The sequence below is a fragment of the Paramisgurnus dabryanus genome, chromosome 23, assembly GCF_030506205.2.
Source record: "Paramisgurnus dabryanus chromosome 23, PD_genome_1.1, whole genome shotgun sequence".
NCBI lineage: Eukaryota > Metazoa > Chordata > Actinopteri > Cypriniformes > Cobitidae > Paramisgurnus > Paramisgurnus dabryanus.
Genome location: NC_133359.1, coordinates 26,225,920 through 26,251,068, shown reverse-complemented (window position 1 = coordinate 26,251,068; position 25,149 = coordinate 26,225,920). Strand labels below are relative to the sequence as shown.

The 25,149-nt window shown below is 37.6% G+C and overlaps 1 protein-coding gene across 1 annotated transcript; it reads right to left on the bottom strand.

Moving 5' to 3' along the window:
* Nucleotides 1-10,979: 10,979 nt before the first annotated feature.
* Nucleotides 10,980-24,873, bottom strand: amfra (autocrine motility factor receptor a). Its single transcript, XM_065297915.2, has 13 exons — nt 24,004-24,873; nt 23,666-23,758; nt 15,528-15,692; nt 15,147-15,299; nt 15,007-15,047; nt 14,792-14,924; nt 14,541-14,674; nt 14,190-14,300; nt 13,835-14,025; nt 13,650-13,753; nt 13,426-13,560; nt 13,166-13,356; nt 10,980-13,080 (listed from the first exon to the last, which is right to left on the bottom strand). The coding sequence occupies exons 1-13, from the start codon at nt 24,253-24,255 to the stop codon at nt 12,909-12,911; spliced, it is 1,875 nt and encodes a 624-aa protein (XP_065153987.2). The 5' UTR covers nt 24,256-24,873; the 3' UTR covers nt 10,980-12,908.
* Between the last annotated feature and the right edge of the window lie 276 nt (nt 24,874-25,149).

Below are 25,149 nucleotides of genomic sequence, written 5' to 3'. Positions count from 1 at the left end.
GATTAGCACAAGTAAATTAACACAGTCCATAATTATAAACCACCTTTAACTCCTTTTCAGATGCAGAGTTTGGACTCTAACTTACTGATAACACCGAACCAGAGCTTGTGGATGTTGAGGGATTAATTTAGGGTCGTGCCCTCAGCTGGAGAAAGAGAGAGAGAGTCCACGCTAGCAGAACGAATTAAACTTACAACACAACGTGGGAATCGTCTGGAAATGTCAAGGCCAAGTATCTCTGAAGACCAGTAATCAATATAGCATGCGCTTTTTGGACAAGGCCACTCTGTCACAGCTTTCATATTCAAACGCAGGCCTCACAAACAGTTTAATTATGAATCATAAGCTGATTCATACAGGACCATGACAGGTTCAGGTGTCCAACGCAATGCCTGCTGCATAATTGAAGACTTTGGCGATGGACGCGAGATCCCTCAATGCATGAATTCAGAGCACCAGGTGGACTATTGGACTGCCGTGGTATCTTGCTTGTGTTTATTTCCTATTAAAATATGTCTTTGTGTTTTTAGGGAATAATCAGTAAGGTAAGTTGACTGTTTTACCACAATACCTCTTTTTCGTTTTAAGGTTGAAGGGGGATGAATTTAGAGATGCAATATCATATGTCTTAGTCTGATGACATTTTGTAAAATTCACTTTGTATGAATTAATATGAATTAACCAACTCATAAAATACTGTAGCAAGAAAAAGTATGTGAACCCCAGGAATGAACTAGTTTTCTATGGTGATTTGCCATAAAATGTGATCTGATCCTCATCTAGGTCACAACAATAGACAAACACAATGTGCATAAGCTGACAACACACAAAAAATTCTACTTTCTTGTGTTTTGTTTGAAAACACTCATTTAACATTCCCAGTGCTGGAGGAAAATGTAAGTGAGCCCTTGTATTTAGTAGCTTGTTGAACCTCCTTTGGCAGCAAACACTTCAAGCGAGCACTTTTAGTAGTTCTAAATCAGACCTGCACATCATTCAGAAGGCATTTTATGCCAATTCCCCTTTACAAAACCGCTTCAACTCAGACACATTTGTTGGATGTCTGGTGTGAAATGCTTTCTTGAGGTCATTCCACAGTTTAAGGTTTTGGGGCTTTGACTAGGCCATTCTAACCGTTTTGTTTTTCTTAAGCCAGTCTGGGGTGGATTTACTTCAATGCTTAAGGTCATTGTCCTGCTGCATCAACCAACCTCTACTGAGCCTCTACAGCCACCCTGACATTATTCTGTAGGATATTTTGTTAAACTTGGGAAATCATTTTCCCTTGATGATGGCAAGTGGTCCAGGCCCTGAGGTAGCAAAGCATTCCCAAATCATGATGTTCCCTCTACCATACTTCACTGTTGGGATGATGTTTTGATGTTGGTAAGCTGTGCCCTTTTGCGCCATAGTATTTTCCCAAAAAAATGCAACTTTTGTTTCATTAGTCCATAAAATATTTTTCCAGTAGCACTGGGGTTTGCCAAGGTGGTCTTTTGCAGCTTCAGGCTCACAGCAATGTTTTTCGGGAGAGCAGCGGTTTCCTCCGTGGTGTTCAAATGCCTGTTCAAAGACTAACGTATGGTAGACAAGAGATGTGTGCCAGCTCCAATGATGTCTTCAAGCCTTTAGCTGTTACTCATGGGTTCTTCTTTACTTCATTGAGTATTCTGCGTTGTGCCTTAGGAGTCATCTTGGAAGGGTAGCTTCAATATTAAACTGTCTCCATTCATAGACAATTTGTCTAACTGTCGACTGAGGATGTCCAAACATTTTACGATTGTTTTGTATCCCTTTTCAGCCTTATGGAGTGCAACAACTCTTGATTGGATATCTTTAAAAAAGCTCCTTCTTGCGAGGCATGGTTCATAAGAGTTGATTCTTCTTAAGGGCAGCAATCTTAAAATGTTTGATTGTCTTTTTATCAATAAAAGTATCACTAAACCACACCTTTAAACTTATTTTATTAATTAAACTCCAGTTTGCCAGCTTCTGACACAAATTGGCTTTCATTAACGTAATTAGTCTATGGGTTCACTTACAAATGTTTTTTTTTTAAATGACACAAGAAACTAGAATTATTTGTGTTGTCAGCTTATACACATTGTGTTTGTCCATTGTTGTGACCTAGATAAGGATCAGATCACATTTTATGGCAAATCACTGTAGAAAACCAGTTCATTCTGGGTTCACGTACTTTTTCTTGCCACTGTATACAAATCTCTGCAATATCAGGTTGTCTACACAGGTTTCTGCTTGTCAAACAGCCAGGCTGAAGTTGTAAGTTATTTGTCTTGGCCGGATCCACGTTTTAAGAGTCCTCATCTTGCAGTAATCGCTGATAGCATTGCCTGAGCCATTATGAGATGCTAATCCTGCTACCTTCTTGTCAGGGACAACGCTGGAGGACCAACACAAGCAGTTTGTTGTCCTGTTCTCGTCTGGCAAGCTTGACATTTTCCCCTTCTGCTTTGTCCTCCGCTCTCTCTGAGGGCCTCGGCTCGAGGCGTGTATTAAGCACAAATCTCTCTCGGCCCTCCCGGATAATCTCATCAGAGAGCGGGATAAGGGGGGTGTATGTAAATCCACATCTGTTGTGTCCTCTGCAGACAGAGAGAGAGAGAGAGCCGCTGGAACACTCATTGCGCCTGGCTTCACCATCCAGCATCACGCAGCGAGTTGAGACCACGACCTCTCTTTAGATGCAAACACAAGATTGCTCACGCAGGCAAGTATGCATGCTGCACCTGTCTCTTATGCATTACACAGCATCTGATGGGGAACGTATTGAAGTTTTGAGTGTTGAATTTTAAGTACATGCTTTACGTATTCGATTATTAGAATGCGCATCACCATACGTATATAAGATGAGAATAATACAGGCCCCAAAAATCATCATCAGATTCAAATACTCTCTTTTGCAGCTCACTACTGCAGCCTATGAAACCTCTCAGGAGAAGCTCTGGGATCACACTGAGAAATGATAATAGATGACTTGGTGTTTATATGATATGCTGTTTTACTCGTTTAGCTGTAAAATTGTATTGAATAAATGCGTAAAATAAAATTAGATCATGATTCATCAGCAACTTTGCACTTATAAGGGATGCTCATTTGTAGTTTATACCTATAATTGTGACCATGTATAATAATGAAAATGTATTAACCATAAGAGCATTTGTTGTATTCTAATAAAATTTTGGATGAGAACCTTTTAATTTAAGTTAGAACACAACACAATGTCCAGGGTTTCCCGCAGAAATTTTGTTAGTTAAGGTGTAGGGTTGGACAAGTGGGGGGGGGGGGTAGAGGTCGTTGCAATCAAATAGGCGGGGTGTCTGCGTCATGATGAAAATTGTAATATTTTAATTTAAAACACTCAAATAAAACTTAATTTTGACGAAACTATGACAGAAAATGAACACATACTAGATTATTAATGAATTAAATGTTTTTAACAGATACCTCTAATGGGAATAGCTGCATGATGAAGTGAAACTAAAGGGTTAATAAACACAAACTGAAGCAGATGTTGTAGAACGTCAAGCGAACGATGATAAATGGCGCAAAAATTGTAAAAACTGATTATTTCCCACTATTAATTACATTATCTTAAAGGAGTATACTGTAACATTTAAATAACGCACATAAATAAAGTGAGCAAAGCGCTCAACAATTATATCGAATCAACAGGCACATGAAACCTAGCTAGCAGGTTGCTCAAACAACAAAATCACCAGCTAACTTACTTTAAATTGGCAAGAACTATAGACAAATACAATAACATGCTTAAATAAACCCAAAACATAAGTCCACTTACAGTTCTCACGGACACGCGGTTTATCAACTGGCTATCCTCCAGACATGACGGACCACGTCTTTATCTCATTTCGGTCGTGTGGCGTGCGTGCACGCTCGCGGTGTGAAGTGCGTCCGCGCTATTCTCCGAGATGTTTTATCAACTGTCTAATTATCCTCCAGACAGTGACGGTCCGGACCACGTCTTTCTCATTTCGGCCGTGTGGCGCGCGTACGCGCTATTCTACGAGATGCCGTTGACGGCCTTTTGTGCATCGAATTTGTTTTTTTTTTGGACGACCTAGTTAAGGCGGTAGGGTTTCCAAGCTTAGGCGGGCCGCCTCAACTGAAATGTGCTGCGGGAAACCCTGATGTCAGTAAACTACACAAATGTTTTTATGGCCGATGCCGATATTGAGCAATCAATGTGGGTGATATAACACAAATTGAATTACAGTAAATGAGTAACAGACAGTACATAGGTGAAACTAAATGAAACGTGTTATGCATAATATTTATAAATTTCCTCTTTTTAAGTACTTGAAAAATATTATCAAGACATCTGCGGATCTGACACGTACTATTTGAATAAGACACTCCTTACAAACTTACAATACATAATTTTTAGGCCAATTATAGGTTTTAAATACAGTATATGCTAAATACATCTTCTAGAAAGTAAAGCTTAATTAAATATATTTTTTGAATTTGAAAATATATTTATTTTTAACCGTTATATATTAACATAAATTTCGAAATGTATTTCGGGGGCAAAAAACCCATACAACAAAATATAAAAGTTTGAATTAAATGTATAAAGTATAAGTACTATAACATGTATATGCATGTATTTAATAATAAAGTATATGTATATTTTAGTAATTGAAAATATATTTAATTTTAATCTTTATAAACCTGTTATGTGCACAAAGTTTTTCTTTCAATGCATCGTGAATCTAAATGGTTTAAAATATATTTATTTTTAAAATACATTTATTTTTAAAATATAAAAAACGGCAATTTAAATGGTTAAATAACAATAAACCTTATATGTGATCGTTCTTTAACCTTGGAGAACCCACAGGGTCAAATTTGGCCACTGTTAAAGGTGCTCTAAGCGAATTCATGCGTTTTCGGCCATAACACATTTTAATGTTTCATACAGTAAACATCTCCTCGCTATCTGCTGCCTGTCCCCTGAACACACTGTAAAAAAAATGCGGTCCCAGCAGACAGCCCAGGCTCCACAAACTGCAACAAAAACAAAGTGGTCAAACCTACCACCACGAAACATAACAAACGTGTTCCAGCCAATAAACAACAAGAAGGATTTGCGAGTGGGGGTTGGGCATGTTCAAGACTCGTACAGAAAGCACGGAAGGAAGGGGGAGGGGAGGAGTTAGCTACGCTAGGTTTTGTTTGACAACACTACGAACGTCAACAAGAAGTGACGTCACAAAGATTTGCTTAGAGCGCCTTTAATTGCTGCTATCCAAAATCTTCTTGTGTTCTTCCAGGGTTAAATATGGTGGGGTATGTTTGATTGGAGAACAAGAGAGAAGAGATGTTTTCAACTTCAAGGGCATGACATCAAAATACCGCAAAAGTTATTCGGGAGTCGACAGCTCTTAGTTGCATGACTAAACATCAGTTAACGGAAATGGCATCATTTCCCAATAGTTTTTTTGTCGACATTTAGAAAATAGGGCTACATTTTTGAGCAAATCTTTAATGGAAACGCAACTACTGTTAGACAAAAAATAAAGCTTCCGGTAATGGTGCCATCTTGGAGTTTTAGCATATTGAGCTCTTGTTTTCATAGGTACATTGCGCCAAGATGTCCAAGATGGCGTCATTATCAGAAGCTAGTTATTATAGACTATTACGGTTTATAAAGTTTAAAATATGGAATTTTTCTTACAAAATCACATCAATTACCCACAAAAGACCTTTAATAACCACTTGGAGCCTTGTGGATTACTTTTGTGAAGGATGGATGCACTTTTTTGGGCTTAAAAGTCAGATGTTGTTCCCTGATTCTGATGATGGACATGTGTATCTCGGTGTGCTTGAGGGTGAGTAAATCATGGGGTCATTTTGATGGAGTATCCCTTTAAATGCTGTAGATGCAAACATTAGACTGCTGTTTACATTTCAGAAACTTTAAACATGAGAACTAGCTCTCCTTCTACCTGCTTTTCAGATTTTGGGGGAGTTTAATAACAGAATCAACATCTGATCTGTGCAGCATTGGATGGGGATTAACTCCAGCACAGACCTTGGAGCTCATTACCAGAAATATTACATCTTGTAATTGGATGGAGAGATTTATATACTGATCTGATGGAGTTTATCTAATAACATTGTGATTAAAGGCTTTAGTTTGCACTGGGGTTTATCAGTCTTAGCAGAAGAGTTTAAGGGCATAGAAAAGGATGTTTTTATTAACCCTTGACCCGTAGTGCTAACCTATGGTCAGTATAAATCTATGGGAAAATAGATAATCAAGTTTACCAACTGTATAATTGAACCAGGCACTTCATGTTTACATTAATTGGTTTATATTGGTTCAGAAAGACAATTGTTCAGCTCTCAAACTTGGCAGATAAGGTTCGATTAAAATGAACTCTTGTGCGATTGCTGCTCTGTTGGTGCAGTACATATAAAGGCGGGGTGCATGATCTCTGAAAGCCAATGTTGATATTTGAAATCACCTAAACAAACACGCCCCTACCCTAAATAGAATCTAGACATTCTTTTGGTAGACTTGGCTACAAGTTTGTTTTGGTACTCGGCCGAACTCCCTTTTGAGTGTTAAGCGTTTCTCAAAAATCATAAACCCTGCCTTTAAGTAAGTGTGAACGCTGCCATGCGAACACTGGGGTCTCATGTATTAAATGTTGCACTGAAACCGTGATGAATTGATCAAAAAGTGCAAATGTGTGATTCATAGAATTAAAATATTCACAGAAAACACGTGTATGGCTCTATTTTTAGATGTGAAATCAATCAATCGCAAATAATATTTTTAAGATATATTGAAATTGTGCGCAGCTAACCAGTTTTAGATCTCCGCCTCGTAAACTATGCATAATTTTGTCATTAACATTTTTTAAAGAGCCCCCTGTCAATGTTTAAATCCTGTTAGAGATTAAATAATAGATTATATTTCCAAAAACATGCAGCACTCTGACAAGCAAAAGTGGGTACGTCTGCTCAGACTATAACGTGGTGCTATGCATTTTTCTACGTCAAAGATTGTTTACATAAATATGAACGTCACTGTGGCTTTTTGTGTATGCATGCTTTAAAAATGAGGCCACTTGCGATCCGGTCGACCAAAACGCATCTTGATACCAGGTGTAAACTTTCCCTCTGGTGCGGTTCGACTGAAATGTAAACGCAACACAGAACAAAAACATCTAAACAAACCAATAACAGGAAGTCATAACAAGATGCGACCCCAAAAATGACTATTTGTTAATATGAAGAGAATTTATTCTACATTCATTTGTGCATATAATGAATTAATTCCTGCTGCTGTTTTGACTTTTTTATATAATTGGATCTTCATGAGTTTTCCGTGGGTAAAAATACCCTTATGTACATGCATACAATGAGTGCGTTTAGCTTAGTACACATAATTGTATTAGATGGTCCGCAAAATCCATCATAAAAGCTGACCAATCAAGTTGTGACCTTATCCTTATTTGGTTCACAGTAAAAAATCCCAGTGTGAATGCTAAACGAACTGTAAACAAATATTATCTTTTTTGGTCCAGGCTAAGTGAACCGAACTTCAAGTGTGAACACGACCTTAGACCCTTTCATGGCCACTGTAATCCAAATGAAACTAAACGTGAAAGAACGATTGGTTTAGGTGCATAGATCAATAGTAATTTTCACTCCAAAACACACTTTACAATTCTTTAACTTTCACAAAAGAAACATGTAAAGATTGCCTGCATAGAGCACAGAAAGAAAAGACATACGAGCTGACATATAAAGCACCCAAATATTCTCAAATGTTTGAAAGGCAGATAGATTTCTTGTGTAAAAGAGATCGAGCTGCAGATACATTAACGGTTTATAATGGTTTATCAATTCTTATTGAATTAAATAATGGCAGTTTATCAAAAGATTGTATGTCGTTAGGAGACTTCACAAAATTGGAACATAAAAATATTATTTTTAGTTTTTTAAGACCATTGCAGAACAACAACGTTATATGTAAGAACGTTAAATCCAAACATTTCATTTTGTTTGTAAGAAAAATGTCATAAAGGTTTAGATAGACATGAGGTAAACCACAGCATGAATTTTATTTTAAAGTTGACTTATTGTTTAATACTTCAATATAATAAAATAATAATAAAATGAAGCTAACTATTCACTCATTTACAAACCACGATGCCTCTCCTTTGTAAAACGGTCTTAAAACGTTACGACTGTAAGAAGCCAAGAAAAAAAATCAATATTTCGAAGTTATCCTTTTAGCCCAAAAGAGGTTAAATGGAAATGTTTAACATTTTTAGTTGGTACCTCAGATGGTGCGAAATCAAAGTTGTTTTTGATTCGCGTGTCACCGACGCTGCGCGGGAAAATCAGAGCGAGAAAGCTGACATGATTCAGCGATGGGTGATGAAGAGACATCACAGAGGTTTGGAGAGAGCAGACGTCGGGCTGAGAGGGTGACAGTCTGAGTCTCTATTGATTTCTGCTGCGGTAAAAGCACTCAGGGGAAACATCTCAACCCGCCAACAACCTCAAACATCTTTAAGCGTCATGACAGATGCGTCTGACGTCACCGCAATACATTTTTTTAACGGTTGCTTTCTGATCTAAAAATCATAGTGAAACGAAACACATATTATATGCAGATGATTCTTAATATACATTTTTAAAAATGCATACAGCTCCAAAATGTCCAAATTATTGGTGGAGGTGTTTGGGTGTTGATGGAAAATAAACTTTTATTTTGATTAATATAAGTAGCGAAACTTGCACATAAAAGCTACAATAAAAGCTATTTAACATTTATTGACCAGTTTACTCTTGTGACAACATGCCCCAAGAGCAAAACATTTTATGACACTGTAGATTGTCCCATTAAAATCAGCAAATAAACAGCACAATTTAAACCATTCTTAGTGATAATATTATAAATCCCATTCTATTAAAATATGTGACCACTTGCACTGACATAAAATTTACCAACAATAAGAATGCAGTTTATATATAAAATCTTTCTTTTTTTACTCTTTTCAGATTTATATTTTAATACGGATGACCATAATCTACTTTGAGTGTTTTTTAACTGATTAAAACGAAAATGGACACTATCAACAGTATGATAATAATGGTTATTAATAATAAAGGTAGCATGAGTGACATCAGTGCATGTTGTGGTCTCTTGTTTGCAGAGAGGTCACGTTCTCCAAATATCTTATGGAGTCATTTATGGGTCTATAGCGACCTCTAGTGCCAATATACCGCTTAGCATTTAATTAACACTTGAATAATACAACTTGAATAAAAAAAATACGTCATTCAATATTTTAATTACTTCAATTCATAAAATCTTTTGTTATTTGTCAAAAATGCTGAAAGTGAAGTCAGTTAAAAATTTCACTTCATGCCTACTCTTACGAAAATTAAGCATGGTTTTACTATAGTTAAAAAAAAAAACATGGTTAGTGTAGTAAAACCATGGTTTTGCTGATAGTAATCAATACACCAAAACACCATGGTTACTACACTTTTACCACAATAAAACCATGGTTAATTTTCATAAGGGTACAACTTCAATCATTACGTTTTTCTTTCCAAACTGCTTTAAAGCAACAAACCAGAATAAATATTACACTAATAATGATTTCTATGCCTAAACTTTACATCTCACCTAAAGGGTTATTAGGAACACCATACTAATACTGTGTTTGACCCCTTTTCACATTCAGAGCTGCCTTAATTCTATGTGGCATTGATTCAACAAGGTGCTGAAAGCATTCTTTAGAAATGTTGGCCCATATTGATAGGATAGCATCTTGCAGTTGATGGAGATTTGTGGGATGCACATCCAGGGCACGAAGCTCCCGTTCCACCACATCCCAAAGTTGCTCTATTGGGTTGAGATCTGGTGACTGTGAGAGCCATTTTAGTACAGTGAACTCATTGTCATGTTCAAGAAACCAATTTGCAATGATTCGAGCTTTGTGACTCTTCGCATTATCCTGCTGGAAGTAGCCATCAGAGGATGAGTACACGGTGGTCATAAAGGGATGGACATGGTCAGAAACAATGCTCAGGTAGGCCGTGGCATTTAAATGATGCCCAATTGGCACTAAGGGGCCTAAAGTGTGCCAAGAAAACACCCCCATTACACCATTACACCACAACAACCAGCCTGCACAGTGGTAACAAGGCATGATGGATCCATGTTCTCATTCTGTTTACGCCAAATTCTGACTCTACCATCTGAATGTCTAAACAGAAATCGAGACTCATCAGACCAGGCAACATTTTTTCAGTCTTCAACTGTCCAATTTTGGTGAGCTTGTGCAAATTGTAGCCTCTTTTTCTATTTGTAGTGGAGATGAGTGGTACCCAGTGGGGTCTTCTGCTGTTGTAGCCCATCCGCCTCAAGGTTGTGCGTGTTGTGGCTTCACAAATGCTTTGCTGCATACCTCGGTTGTAACGAGTGGTTATTTCAGTCATGGTTGCTCTTCTATCAGCTTGAATCAGTCGGCCCATTCTCCTCTGACCTCTAGCATCAACAAGGCATTTTGGCCCACAGGACTGCCGCATACTGGATGTTTTTCCCTTTTTACACCATTCTTTGTAAACCCTAGAAGTGGAAGTGCTTGAAAATCCCAGTAACTGAGCAAATTGTGAAATACTCAGACCGGCCCGTCCGGCACCAACAACCATGCCACGCTCAAAATTGCTTAAATTACTTTTCTTTCCCATTCTGACATTCAGTTTGGAGTTCAGGAGTTTGTCTTAACCAGGACCAAACCCCTAAATGCATTGAAGCAGCTTCCATGTGATTGGTTGATTAGATAATTGCATTAATGAGAAATTGAACAGGTGTTCCTAATAATCCTTTAGGGGTGTGTGCGCGCGTGTATATATATATCTATAAACAGTTTATTCATCTGAAATAAAGACAGTCTAAAAAATATGCTTAAAAGCTCTAAAGCAGCTGTGACTTTTATTTTGTACAGGGTCATTTCACATGTATTATACAGTCTTTATTACAAAATTATTTACATAAATCAAATCATATTATTAAATCCACTGTTAATTCCAGGCACAAATTAATAAATGTTGTACAAAGAGCAATCTTCACTCCAGCAAACAGCATGAACAATATCATGTGAACAAAGTCCAGTGGATATTTAATAATTAGTAGTTTTAAGAAATACTGTTAAAGGTGCATCTGTGCGACCAAAACATATAAGCCTATGGTTTCACAATGTTCATCTTTAGTAGAGAAAACTGGGGATATCTTTGGAAATATTTGATGGTTTATAGACATAACATTGATTTCATGCATAGAAAAAATCATTCACATAAAAGTGACCAAATTTTAGAGCTGTAAACAGTATATTCACAGTGTAAAACATTAGAGATACATTAGAGATATATACGGCTTATGAGGTCGAAAAAATGCACTACATTCTCAATGAAACACAAAACTGGTGACTGTGGATTTGAGTCCTGTTTGATTCAACAGAAGGCATTTTTTTATTAAACATAACGTAAATTTATATTAACTTACAAAACAGCTTATCCACATCGAACTCAAAATGAAGGTTCTGAATTGCCAAAATAGCATGTTATCTGTGATGTATATCGTGGGCCAGTAAAAAAATAAGAATTTATAGGCATTAGTATTTTAGTACATTAGTACGGTGAATAGTACACATCTTTATAACCATTTAAATACAAATGCAATAAAATGCTAACAACAAAATGCTACAAAACTGACCTGTTGACCATTTTTATATACGCCCTATCCAAACAACTCGACTCAATATCGTTTCTAGTCGTCCATCACATAGGGCCATCATACATGAAACACGAGTAAAACTAATTTGATTGTTAAACTGTCAATTCACTTGATTCAACCGTACTCGTTTTACACTAAAACATACATGAATATATGCTCTCCACTTAAAACTATAGGTGACAATATTAAAATTAAAACTGAATTCTGCAGATCTTAAAGAAAAAAAATATAACGGTGAGAAAGGAGACCATAATTTCTGATTGAGAAAATAATTTAAGTGCAGAAATAAATTTAAAGTCGACAGATAAACAAAACTCAAGATAAATTAAATCAAACCTGCGTTTTTAATAACACACTACGGCAAGATAAACTGCATCAAACGACTAAATGAACAAATCTTACAATGCACTGATCTGTCAAAATGCAATAGATGAGTTTTTGTCAACTCTTTACGGACAGCAGGATCTACGCCACGACGTTCCCTCTTAGCAATCCAAAAAATGCCATGTTGGCATTATAAGAGCTCAGATTCGAGTTTCACAAGCCACCTTTAGGCCGATATCTTTCTTCACCAAACCAATAAACAACAAAACTGACATACAGATGCCAAATACAAACGCCATATCTTTACTCAAATCTAAATATAAGTATGAAACAAATTTAATTAAATTGTTAATTTTACACAAAATCCTAATTATAAAATCCAACATTTGAACCAAATATTTTGAATGGAACGCAAGAATCTAATATTTCAGAAACGTTCCTAATGTTTGAAACATGCAAGCAGCCAAACAACCAATGCTTTAGTCACTCAAATATGAATTTATTAAAGATTTGACTCAAATATCAAACCTGCCTTCTTTACTGTAATTTAAATAATCAAATCAAATAATTCTCATGAAATGGGCATCTTTTGGTGTGTAGTAGTTAAGATTTTTGCAATCGGGCAGGATTGTATCACAGCAAAGTCGCATCATGCACGTTTTCGCTCGGCTTAAGATAGGTGGAATAAGAACGGCTTCCGTTTCGATGATTAAGCCGTGGACAGGATTATATATGGGCAGTGCCGGACACGTGGACGTGGGTGGAGCTCATCTCACAGAGGCGGGTCTGTCTGCCTATGCATGCGTCTCTCGGCTGCGGCCGCCAGCCTCCTGCGCCGCAGGGTCACCCAGTCGGAGTCTTCATCCTCTATAGAAGGTGGATCCTCGTCGTAATCGGCCGAGGAGGAGAGGTCTCCTTCATCGGGTTTTTTAATTAAATAACGTCTGATGAGTAGAACAAAAGGGACATGAAACATCATTTTTTTTATTTCTGGTCGTGGGGAGCCACAAAACCGCACATCAGACTCACCTGCGTGCTCTTTGGAGTAGCTCTTCTTTTCTCTGCATTAGCATTCTTTGTCTCTCATCCGCAGATTTTGAAAAGCGACTTCCCCGTACCTCGAAGTCTTCGGGCGCAGGAGCGGTGACCTCCGAATTGCTGCTGGAACCGGCTGACTCTTCCGAAGCAGGGTTTACTTGTATGGGTGAGCGCTCCACAGGCTACAAGAGATATCATCGTGAGACTTCAATAAGGCTTTTAGTTTCCGGTTTCACTTTTTGTTCACTCACCTGTGTTGGAAAAGGCACCTGTATCCTTCCCTCCAGTATGTTATCAGTGGTGACCTCCACAGAGCGTGTGAGCTGTAAGTCCTGCAGGATCAGGTGATAAGGGACCTGTGGAAACATCTCCTGGATCTGATGGGCCTACGGAAGACACAGAAAACCAGATTGAATCTTGTGGCGATCAGACTGGGATGATAGTAAACATGCCGAGTGTAGCCTGACGGACTCACCATGGCGTTGAGCTGCGAGTTGTTAGCGTGTGCGATGCCCAGGATGTTAGTGGTGTGCATGACCTCCACAGAGAAACTGGGCAGCCAGCTGGCAATGCGGGACCCTGCAAGTAAATATGTAGATATGAGAATACTCTGTTGTGTAAATGTGGGTTGTGGTTGTGATGATCATTTTTGAATCTCACCATCAAAGTGAAAGAAGTGATTGTGTTGGTTGAGGTGTTGTCTAGCGTCTGCTCCCGGCCCAGCGGCCACGGTTTCATCCAGCGGCCCTCTTTGGCCCTCCTGTCGCTCTCTGCCACCTTCGTTGATGTTTAGTGACATACGACACGTGGGACAGGAAGTATCTTGTTCTAGCCAGGAGCGCAGACAGGAACTGGAAATGAAAATATGGAGGAATCAGATTTATGGTACAACTCGTTTTGATCACATTTGGCGAGTTACAAGAGTGTTATTTAAGGATTGAACAAAGATCCTGGCAGGGACATTGAAGGGCATTAGATAACTATAGTACTGTGAGTGGCTGTAGTTTTTGTTTACTTGTGAAACAGGTGTCCACATGGCAGCTTGCGTGCTGTAGTCATTGAATCCCAGCAGATGGCACAGTCGTCATTATTAGCCACAAGCTCATCGGGTGTCGCCACAGCAAACCTGTACACAAAGTAAATGATCAGTACATAATGAATCATGAAAATAAATCCAGAATTGTGCAAAGACTCGGTTTGCTTGTTTGGTCCGCATCCGAGTTGATTCTCACCTACCCAAAGGAACCGCACAAGTAAGCTATCGAACCCTGGTACGATACGATCTGACTAAACAAGGCAGGTGAGAAAGCACCCTTAAACACTTCCATCGTTTATTAGCATGTGTACAATGCAAGCGGCTCCTCACCTGGACTCCATGTTATCAATAACACGCAAATAGTTTTTATGCCTGCGGATTCTCCTCTGGACCTCGTGAAAGAGATACCGCAACTGCATGAAGATCACCAGACTGGCCATGGACAACCAGATGTTACCAAAGAGCTGAAACAAGAACACAAAATAATGCAGATACGCTAACCATTCAAATGAGAAGCAAAAGTTTCCTTTTGTGTTCCACAATACTTTTTATGAGATATACGAGTTTAGTATTTCTCTCACCAGCATGTGGATGTGATGCATCAGGTCCAGGCAGAGAATGACCAACTCCAAGATGAAGTCTGTGTAGTAGATATTTGAGCTCTTATTCTCCCAGGTGCCCTCATGGTTTAAGTCCCACAGGTGAATGGAGTACCTGTAATGAAAGATCATCACCTTTAGATTCATGTATCTGATCTCCTACGCTGGGCAATGATAGAACAAGAAACCCAACACACCGTATGATAACGTGTCCCGTGCGTACCGTCACCAACATACACTGCAAAGAAAGGTTTGTGGTTAGGGATGTTGCATCAATGGTTTATAGGCTCTGGTCTTTATATTTTATATAAACAGCAAGAAAATAGATGTTTTTTACCTCAGCCGTCATAAAAGCAACCGTGTGTGCGCTGTGAAGATGGCCGACGATTACACAGAGCACTGCTAGACCTCCACAGCATGCGAGAATTGACACCAGAAGAGTCAGGACGCGAACGTGACTGCTCATCGGAGTGGTGGGAGAAAATGAGAGCTGACAGAAAGAAATCAATAAGAAAGAGATTCAAATTGGAATGAAGGGAATGTAACACGACATCTTAATCATGTACATCTCTACAAATATATTACAGGGTAATACCCATATATATTAGATGATAAATATTTCAACTATTTTGTAATGATGTGTAAATGATGTCATCTAAAATAAATAAATAAATATTAATAGTTATCCCATGTTTATGTGGTTAGTAAGTTTGCTTACATATTCAAAGCGGTCTTTACAGAGCTGCACCATCAGATGGAGGAAGATGAGCATAGAGAACCACAGACACCAGAGCACCACTTCCTCCACCCGCTGCACATTCAGGACACCAAAGATGAAGATGAACTTGTAGAAGATGAAGTTCCAGAATTTGTCTTTCAGATGCTGGAGGGAAACATGGAAATCATTACATCAATTTGCGACATTAAGTGTCAGTTTCCCAGACTGGGTTAAGGTTAAGCCAGGAGTGGGCCTTGGTTATGAGTAGTTTTTACAAACACATCTTACAAAAAAAACATTACTGGTGTGCATCTTTAGACAAAATAATAGCTGTGAGATATTTTAAGATAGTCAGGTTATAACAACATTTGTTTTAAAGGTGCCAAAGAATGCACTGTAATAATCTGTTAAATTGTTCTCTGATATTTACATAAAAGCTATGTGGCTTTATAAAGTGCAAAAAATATCCCAAAAAGTTTTTACATGTCCATTTACAACCCAAAGATTTGTCCTCTAGAATGAAATTGTCTATTTTTGCCCTTTTGGGAAGAATCATGAATAATAATGTTGAGCTCTGCTCTGAGGCTCATGCCAGTAGCTCACATTAGTAAACAGTAGGGCTGTGAATCTTTGGGTAGACAGCGAATCGATTCGATTCACGATTCAAAGGTTTCCGATTCGATTCAAAAACGATTTTTGCTAACCAGAACGATTCAATTCGATTCGATTAACAATAAAATTTGATTTGATTCGAATATTAACGATTCTGTTCTATAAATTAGTATACATCTGCATCTGAGCAAATAAAAGAAATATTTGGGAAATTCATGACCATTTAATAGATTTTCATTAACTAGATTCAGGACTTTAGTTTAATAGCTTAACTTCTTAGGACTCAAAATACATTAAAGCAAGTAAACCAAGAAAAATAATACTACTTCTACATATTCAATGCACCATAAACGTTTATTGTAAACATTGCATACATTTCCTGAAAATTTAGGAAATACAGCAAAGTGTGTAAATACAGCAAAGTGTGTAAAGGAGTAGCACTTCTCACGTCTGACCCTAAAATACTAGCTGCTTTAAGTGCAGGTATGTCTATCTTAATGGCATGGCATCTGCGGAGATGGTTGCTAATAAGGTTCGTTGTATTTCCAATGTATTTTAACTCAGATTTACAATGTCTGCAAACTGCAACGGACTTCGGACAGTCTTTCAATTTACTTCGTGAAAACTGAAGTAATCCCAAACCTTTGATCTCATGTTGGCTGGTGCGTTGTTCTCCTTCGTGTCCCTCCATTTGTGCACTGTCTGCTGTGTTTATTCAAATGACAGCAAACAGGCGCGCCGCAAATTGAAGAGTAGTGACGTAATCCACTGCTCATTTTACGTCGCAGATGTAACTAATTAAAAATTTATTTATATATTTTTTATTATCCATCATATTCGTTATATAATCACGATTCATTCGATTGTTAAATATAAAATCGAAACAAACGATTCACGATTCAAAAATCAAGGTTTCAAGATCGATGCATATGCATCGGCAGGATTTGTAATCGATGCATCGAGAAAACGAATGAATCGTTACACCCCTAGTAAACAGATCTTATGTTTGAGCCTGTATCAGACAAAAATACAGATTTTGAGGAACAACAAATAGTTTGGAGATCGTAAATGGACATTTCAGAGTGGTAAGTTTGTATTTTTTCAGTATGGACCTGCAAAACGTAACTGTAACATCAATAGTAGAACTTTAACGTAAACACTAGCATACAGCGCTAACTTAACAGAAACAACTTAGTTTTTAGCATTTTAACTAGAGGTCGACCAATATGGGGTTCTATTTACGGCCGATTCTGATATTAAGAAAACAGTATGGCTGATATGAGGCTGATATAACACAAATGACAAAAAACATTTGTTATGCATAACATTTATAAATATACCCTTTTAAAGTACATTTACGAGACATAAATAATGTGGATCTGAAATCTCACGGTAGGGCACAGCGGTGCACAACGCCTTTTGACTTCAGCTCTGTCATTCAAAAAATATTTAACCCTTGTGCATTATTCCAATTTACTACCCTTTTGTGTTGTTAGTGTCAAAAAATGCCACTAAATTAAACTGCTGTAAAATGTAGGGGTGCACCGAAATTTCAGGCGCCGAAAATTTCGGCCGAAAATGCCATTATCGGTTTCGGGCCGAAATAAAAAATCCAGCCGAAAATATAAACCGAAAATGAATGTCAACCGCGCCCTCCCATCTGTGCGCTAGCGCTTGGGTTTCACTCACGGTGATCAGTCGTCTCCCACCCCTCCCCTTCGTGCTCAAGCAGGTTTCACTCAGGGTCGAGCTGTTTGCACGCGTCTGCAAAGATTAAGCAAGATAAAGTCTTGATGTGTAAACTTTAGAGAGAGTCGCGCTAATGTGTCTCATACTGTAATCCATTAACATATATTTGGCGAATAAAGCAATGAAACACAACGTAACGTTTTTATGTGGAGCGACTGTTGCGCTGTTTGGGATTCACCCTCGGTCTCTGTATGTGCATGCGTTTAAGTGCCCTCGGTAGTGCACATAAGAGAGAAACGCGTTTAAAAAAAAACAAGCAAACATAAAATCTCGCTGTTATTGACAGGGCACATATAAACAAAATTCTCTCCACAGTATTCTTTTTCTAATAAAAACATTTGTTTATGTCTTAAGTGTATGTATAGATTACAGTCAGATTAACCTACTTAAATCTGTGTCATTAATGTTAATCAAACAACCCATGACAAAGAGACAAATAGCTCTAAAAAATAATTATATATTTAATTGATTGTGTTATGATTCATTTAATTTGATTTCTGTACCTAATGCTAATTTCAGACCTTATTAATGTACAACTTTGTTCTCTTTTATAAATGTTTGCAATTTCTTTATTGTTTACTAGATTTTTCCCACCTGCTTTTTGCTGATCCGAAAAATAATCTGATCTGTGCCTCAAAAACTGTAATGTGATCCGAACTGTTAGTTTTTTTATTCGTCACACACCCCTAGTAAAGTTAGTACACAGTGATGGCCATAAATGCAATTGTACTAATAATTGGCATAATAATTTATTTCGGTATTTCGGTTTCGGTTTTTCGGCCTTGGCTTCCTTTTTTCGGTTTCGGCCAAGAATTTTCATTTCGGTGCATCACTAGTAAAATGTATAAGATTAATTTTTTTTTTTTGCATAAATCTGTTAATCAACCTCAGTACTGATCAAAACTACCAAATGTTTACAAAAATTTTAATGATTTTAACTCTTTAATTGCTAGGTTCATAAGTGATGTCACTGATTTTGGAAAACACACACAAAATGACTTATTTTCAATTTAAAAAGTGATTGTGGACTGGATTTTTTTCACCTTTTCACAGTCTTGGGCGTGTATAGATTAGTAAAAACATTGGCTTTGATGCATTATTAGTTTTTGTGTAGCAACAGTTTTTATTTTTCTTCTTCATTTATGGTTTGTGGCCATTTTTGCCCCATTGACTTCCATTATAACAATGTTTTTATTGCAGAGCCATGTCAAATTAGTCATTTTTACTGTCGATCAACATGTGTCACCATTAACCCTTTAGTGGGACTTTGCAAAAACAGAGCTTAATTTCTAGCTTATACATTGAGTTATATTGAGTTAAAAAGGGCCAAAAATGGCCCCAACAACACATAAGGGTTAAGTTAGATTAATCATTTATTTACACAATCAACACACACATCTCTGCTACAAATGAACATTTAAAGTTCGTTTGTAGGACCTACCGTTATCGTACAATTACACTGAAAGTGACAGGAGTGCAACTAACCCCGCTGTGTAAACATGTTTTCAATCCCAGCTATCAGTTACTAGAAGTTGCTGACATGTTTAATAGTGTTATGTTTTAGGTAACAAGGCAATGTTGGATTTGGTGACTTGGACACACAACTCAGAAATCGAAAAAAAAAACATAAGACGAAATTTACTTTTATGCCTCCAAAACACTCTTTGTTCAATATCTTAACCAAAACACACCTAAACTTTTAACAAATTCACAGGAGATCTTCTGACAGTAAGAAAAAAATACCAATAGCACAAATTGCTCAGTCCTGTAAAAATATGTAAAGTAGCTGCGTTACAATTAACCCCATGTTAGTTTGTGCCCCGCACACCCCTACTGTTTGAATAAGTGTGTTAAATTAGTGTGATGATGTGTGTGACAACATAACGTCATGTTAAAAAGTGAAAAATGATTGGTCATTTTACTGTCTGTCAGACTTTGACTTTACATTGAGTGTCTTTTTATTACAAACATCAAATTTAAGTAATGGAGAAATGTACTGGCCGATTAAAAAGATTTATCAGCCGATGACGATAATAAAATATATTGTCTCTGACATATATTGTATACATATACAACTTTGTATTAATTTAATGTCTAATTTAATGTTGGGGCGTACATCAGAGTCTGTGTTATGTTGAGATTGGTCTGTTTTCCAGCGGTCTTTTGCATGGACGAGGTTTAAATGAGGAGGAAACAATCACGTTTGAGGCTCACGTGATGTCAATACCATGTACAGAGCTCTTATTACTCATCAATGCCTAGGAAAATACATTTTTTTAATTCTATGGCACCTTTAAACAAAATGTAGTAACATGCTCTGCCTATAATTTTTCCTTTTGGCTGATTTATAAAGCCCTACACCTACATACGGACAACATTATTAATTCAACTGTAAAGCGACAAGTAAATCTTTTTATATATCACAATGTTTTGTAAGAACTAGGGTTGCAAAATTCTCAGAATTTTCCAGACTGGAAACTTTCCATGAGAGTTAATAGGAAAATATGGAAATGAATGTAAAATAAACTGGAAAATTGCAAAGTTGCCCGTAACAGGGCACTTAAATGTACTTTAAAAAAATCTTGCAGCTTCATTTTGTTTCATTTTCCAGGCCTTGACTACCACAGAAGCCAAACTTTGTGCATTTGAGCCCAAGGACTCCATCAAGTCAATTAAGTTTGGATGATAAAACTTGGATACATTTACTTGATCTATGGTATTTTAGTTTAACTAGCAAATACAAAATTTGCTTATTGAGTAGCTAGCTAACCAGTAAATCAGACATCTAATGTAAGATAGCATTATTTCATTTAAACTTATGAGGCGAGCTATCATGTAGCTATAGCTCAAGCTGTGATGCACTTTCTTCTACATTTTGCTAGACATTTTCTGTTATCATACAGAATTACTGTACCACCCAAAAGTTTGGACACATGACTATTTTTAATGTTTTAAAAAAAAGTCTCATATGCTCATCAAGCCTGCATGCATGTCTGCTTATAACCAAACAAAATCTTCATTTATGTTTGTATATGATAAAGTTTATATAAATTTCCAAAGAACACATCTACAAGAAAACAATTTTTGGAATATTGTGGAACATTTAGGAATGGTTTCCCAGACAGGGATTAGACTAGTCGTAGACTAAAATAAATGTAAGAGCTGTCCAAACTGAAAACCACTTGCATGACATATCTTAAAATAAATCAGTGTCCTTTGTTTTACCTCTAAATGCACACCAGTATTGTATTTAGTGAGGCATGTTTGTCAAACTAGTTATATTTCCCAATTAAACTATGTTCTAGTCCTGGCTTAAAGGTGCAGTAATGTTCGAGTATCAGACACAGTCGATCAATTTAAATCTAAACTTAAGACATTCTTCTTTAACAAAGCATTCACATAGAATGTCCAGTAAATGTACTTTTTTTGTATGTGCAGTAGTTATTTTGTCTAGAACAAAGCACTCACATACCTCATATGGGTAATATACTATTGCCGCAATAGTTAGCCTGTCTGGAACAGAGCTGACTTAAACCACTATAATGTATGACACTTGCATTACATGCCAACGGCCCCTACGCTAATAGAACTCTGTTTTTGTCTCCCTGTCTCGTCCTCGACCCCGAAGACAATGAGACAAACAGACCCAGTTCCTGTTGCTGTGAAGGTCATCGCACCACTGATCTACTCGCTGTCCTTCAACGTGATGCCCAGCCGATGCGCGACCAATGACCACCAGCTGAACCAGTTTAATCCGCTTACCCGCTTCCTATCCCTACCGTATCTATATATCTATCTATCTATCTATCTATCTATCTATCTATATTAATTTCTCCCAAGGGTTTTTGTCCTTCTAGGAGTTTTTCCCACCGGGTTTTCTCCTAGGGGGGTTTTTTAGTCCCAGGGAGATACAGCCAACTTTGGCTTAACTTCGCACTTTACTGTATACGTGACATTATTAATACGCTTGCTTGTATGGTTTAACCTTAGCCGCTATATTCTACTTCTTATATTATCTATTGATTTTCTGTGTTCTCCTCTACATCTACTCATGTAAAGCTGCTTTGCAACAATTAACAATTGTGAAAAGCGCAATATAAATAAAATTGAATTGAATTTTTATAAAGACCTTTCATAATGAACCGTTATGTTTTTATTATCCTTAGAATGAGACATTTTCATCTACATACACCGAGGGTCTCCTTTCAAGGAAGTCGCCATTTTGTGCCGCCATGTTTCTACAGAAGCCCTTAACGGACAAACTTTTTTACTAAGTTGTCTCCGATGATGACATGTTTGTCCTGTGGCAGCTACCGTAGCATCTCTATTAGGGGTGGCACGGTTCACAAAACCCTCGGTTCGGTTCGTATCCCGGTTCTATGGTCACGGTTCACGGTTCAGTACGGTTCTTGTTGTTATTTTTTCTTTAAATTTTTAACACTCCAGAAATGTATTATCTTATTAATTTATTAATTATCCATAATTTAGGATACAGTATTAAAAAAAGTTATATCATGTAATCATGCACAAACTGAATTTGACTTTAAGCACATTAGACCATCTCTGAGGAAAGCCAGGTGAGATTTTGATAGAGCAAGAGGGAAGACATTGATGATTTCAACATGCTTTTCATTTATTTGGCAAAAAAGAGAATGTGTATTGCCATCTACATAAACTTTATGTGCATTTTTAGCACACAAAGATAACTTGCATTTATTAAAATGCCAACTTCAGTGTAGCTCTTAGATTTATCACTGAGAGGCTGCTTTAATACTGAGAGTTTATGTGGACGAGAGAGAAACATAACCTTTGCACCTGTAATATTAAAATCTCTTTAAGTCTCTTTTGTCCACTTTTGACCACTTCTGTCCTGATTACTTTGAGGGGAAATTTCTGAAATAAGATCGCGCAACTTTCACACGCTAGCAAAATGAAACTACGCGGAAATCAGCCGCTTTAATTTTATCAATGAAAGGCTAAAAATAGCGCTGAATATGAAAAGACGTAAAACATTGTTGTCAGTACCTCAGATTAGATAAATGGTCGGAGAGAAGGCGATCTCCTGTGGCTGTTGGAGCATATTCAACCCATAGACTGCAGTTGTATCTATTGTTTTATTTCCGCTGTCATCATTAGTAACATGAAATAAAAATATGTTTCCACACACCAAACTTATACGACGCTGGCGCATCCTCCAACTGCGGGCAGACTTCATTTTCTCTCCCACTTGCCATTTCTACACGTAACATAACCTGCAGTTACTTATACTCCAAACCAGTCACCTCTTCTTTCACGCGAAAGGGAAACACGCTATCTGAGGTCACATACAGGGCATGAGACTACATTGCGCATGCCATGAACCGTTGAACCGTGCGGTACACACGCGCTCCGAACCGAGACAAGCGAACCGAACGGTTCGGATTTTTTTCATGGACCGTGCCACCCCTAATCTCTATGCGTTTCAAAGCAAGGGGTGAGCAGTGAACTGAGCCATTGGTTGTAATTTGCAACCTCACCACCAGATGCCGCTAAAATGTACACACTGCACCTTTAAGCTAATCCCTGTCCGGGACACCACCAACTAAAAACATTAATTGTGTGCATTTTGAGGCAAAACAAAGGGCACCATTGTATTTAAAGATATGTCAGTGCAAGTTTTTTTTTAGTTTGGACAGTTCTTACATTTATTTTAGTCTAATCCCTGTCCGAGAAACCGCCCAATTGTGGAACACTCAGTAACAAATAATCTGTGACATGTGTTCATAAATTAATCCTACCTGTTTCTCGCTGACCCTCAGTGGCCCAAAAACAATCCGTTGGATCACTTTAGCTATTAACATGAGGATGCAGCATGCAGTGTTCACCATCACCTGTAAGACAATGACAACAAACAATCAAATCCAAAACATGACTTTCACTCGCACCTTAATTCATAGATAAATTTAAATAAGTGATATAAACCGATATATAGAGCCGATGTATCTTTATAATCGACAACTAAAACTTTTTTCATCAAACAATTATTTGTTCATCACCGGAACTAAATTTGTGTTATATCGGCCTCAATACTTTCTCAACATCTCTGTCGACCACTAAATGAAAAAGCCTCACATACCCAGACAAACAGAGTGTCTGTGATGAGATAAAGTAACACACTGGTGACCAGGTTTCCAAGGTTTTCCAGATGATCCAGCTTGATCTCCTCATTGGATTCAGTGTGTGCGTCTTCTGTCAGGGGAGTGGAGAACTCTGGGTCTCTGACTGTGCTGTAGGCACTTAAGATGGACCCAGCAAGCAGAACCGAGCTCAGGGCTGTGTATGTCTGTAAACTGGGCCAAGGGAACCGCTCCAAAAACAGCAACGGCATCCTGCCTGCTTCTCAGGTTATGTGTCCAAATGAGTAACAAATCCTTTTCCAGAGGTTCAGTACACCAGTTTCTCAGCTTAAAGGTCCAAATGAAAAGTACTTAACATTCAAGATATATCTCAGGATTAAAAATAGGAGAGGGAAATATTAGATATTTTCCCGAAAATATGATTTAAATGTCAGAAGGTATTAAATGTCACAACAGATCTGTTATGTCTACGTGTCCTATTTGATCCCCAACGTGCATGAACACTGTAAATGAGCACAGAAATTAAATATAGATATATGTTATCTGTTCACTGTCATGACACTGTCACGATGTTAAATGTTTATGATTAATAAATTAACGTTTCTTTTTCGTAACCTATGTTTACAGCATTAGCATAACAGCTAATCTGTTTGAGCAACGCAACGGAAATCCGGATGAAAACACGATATAGCTTAATACATTCCTTAGAGAGAGATTATATCCGCATCTTGATACTCGACGAACAGTCTGACATGTGCAGATCTTAAATAAAACTGTTTAATAACATGTTTACTCCTGTATCTCTTGATGTTTCTGGCAGTTTCGATCCCTCATACCTGTTTCCGGCGATGCTGACGTCATTGCGTGCAAACTTCCGGCGGGCCTGTCGTGCCTTCTTACATAAACATGAAAGGGTGGTTTCTCGGACAGGGATCATCTTAAACCAGGACTAGGCCTTAGTTTAATTAGGAAATATAACTAGTTCTAACAAACATGCCTTGCTAAAAACATTACTGGCGTGCATTTTGAGGCAAAACAAAGGGCACTGATGTATTTTAAGATATGTCAGTTGTTTTCATTTTGAACAGCTCTTACATTTATTTTAGTCTAGGACTAATCCCTGTCCGGGAACTGCCCAGAAATAT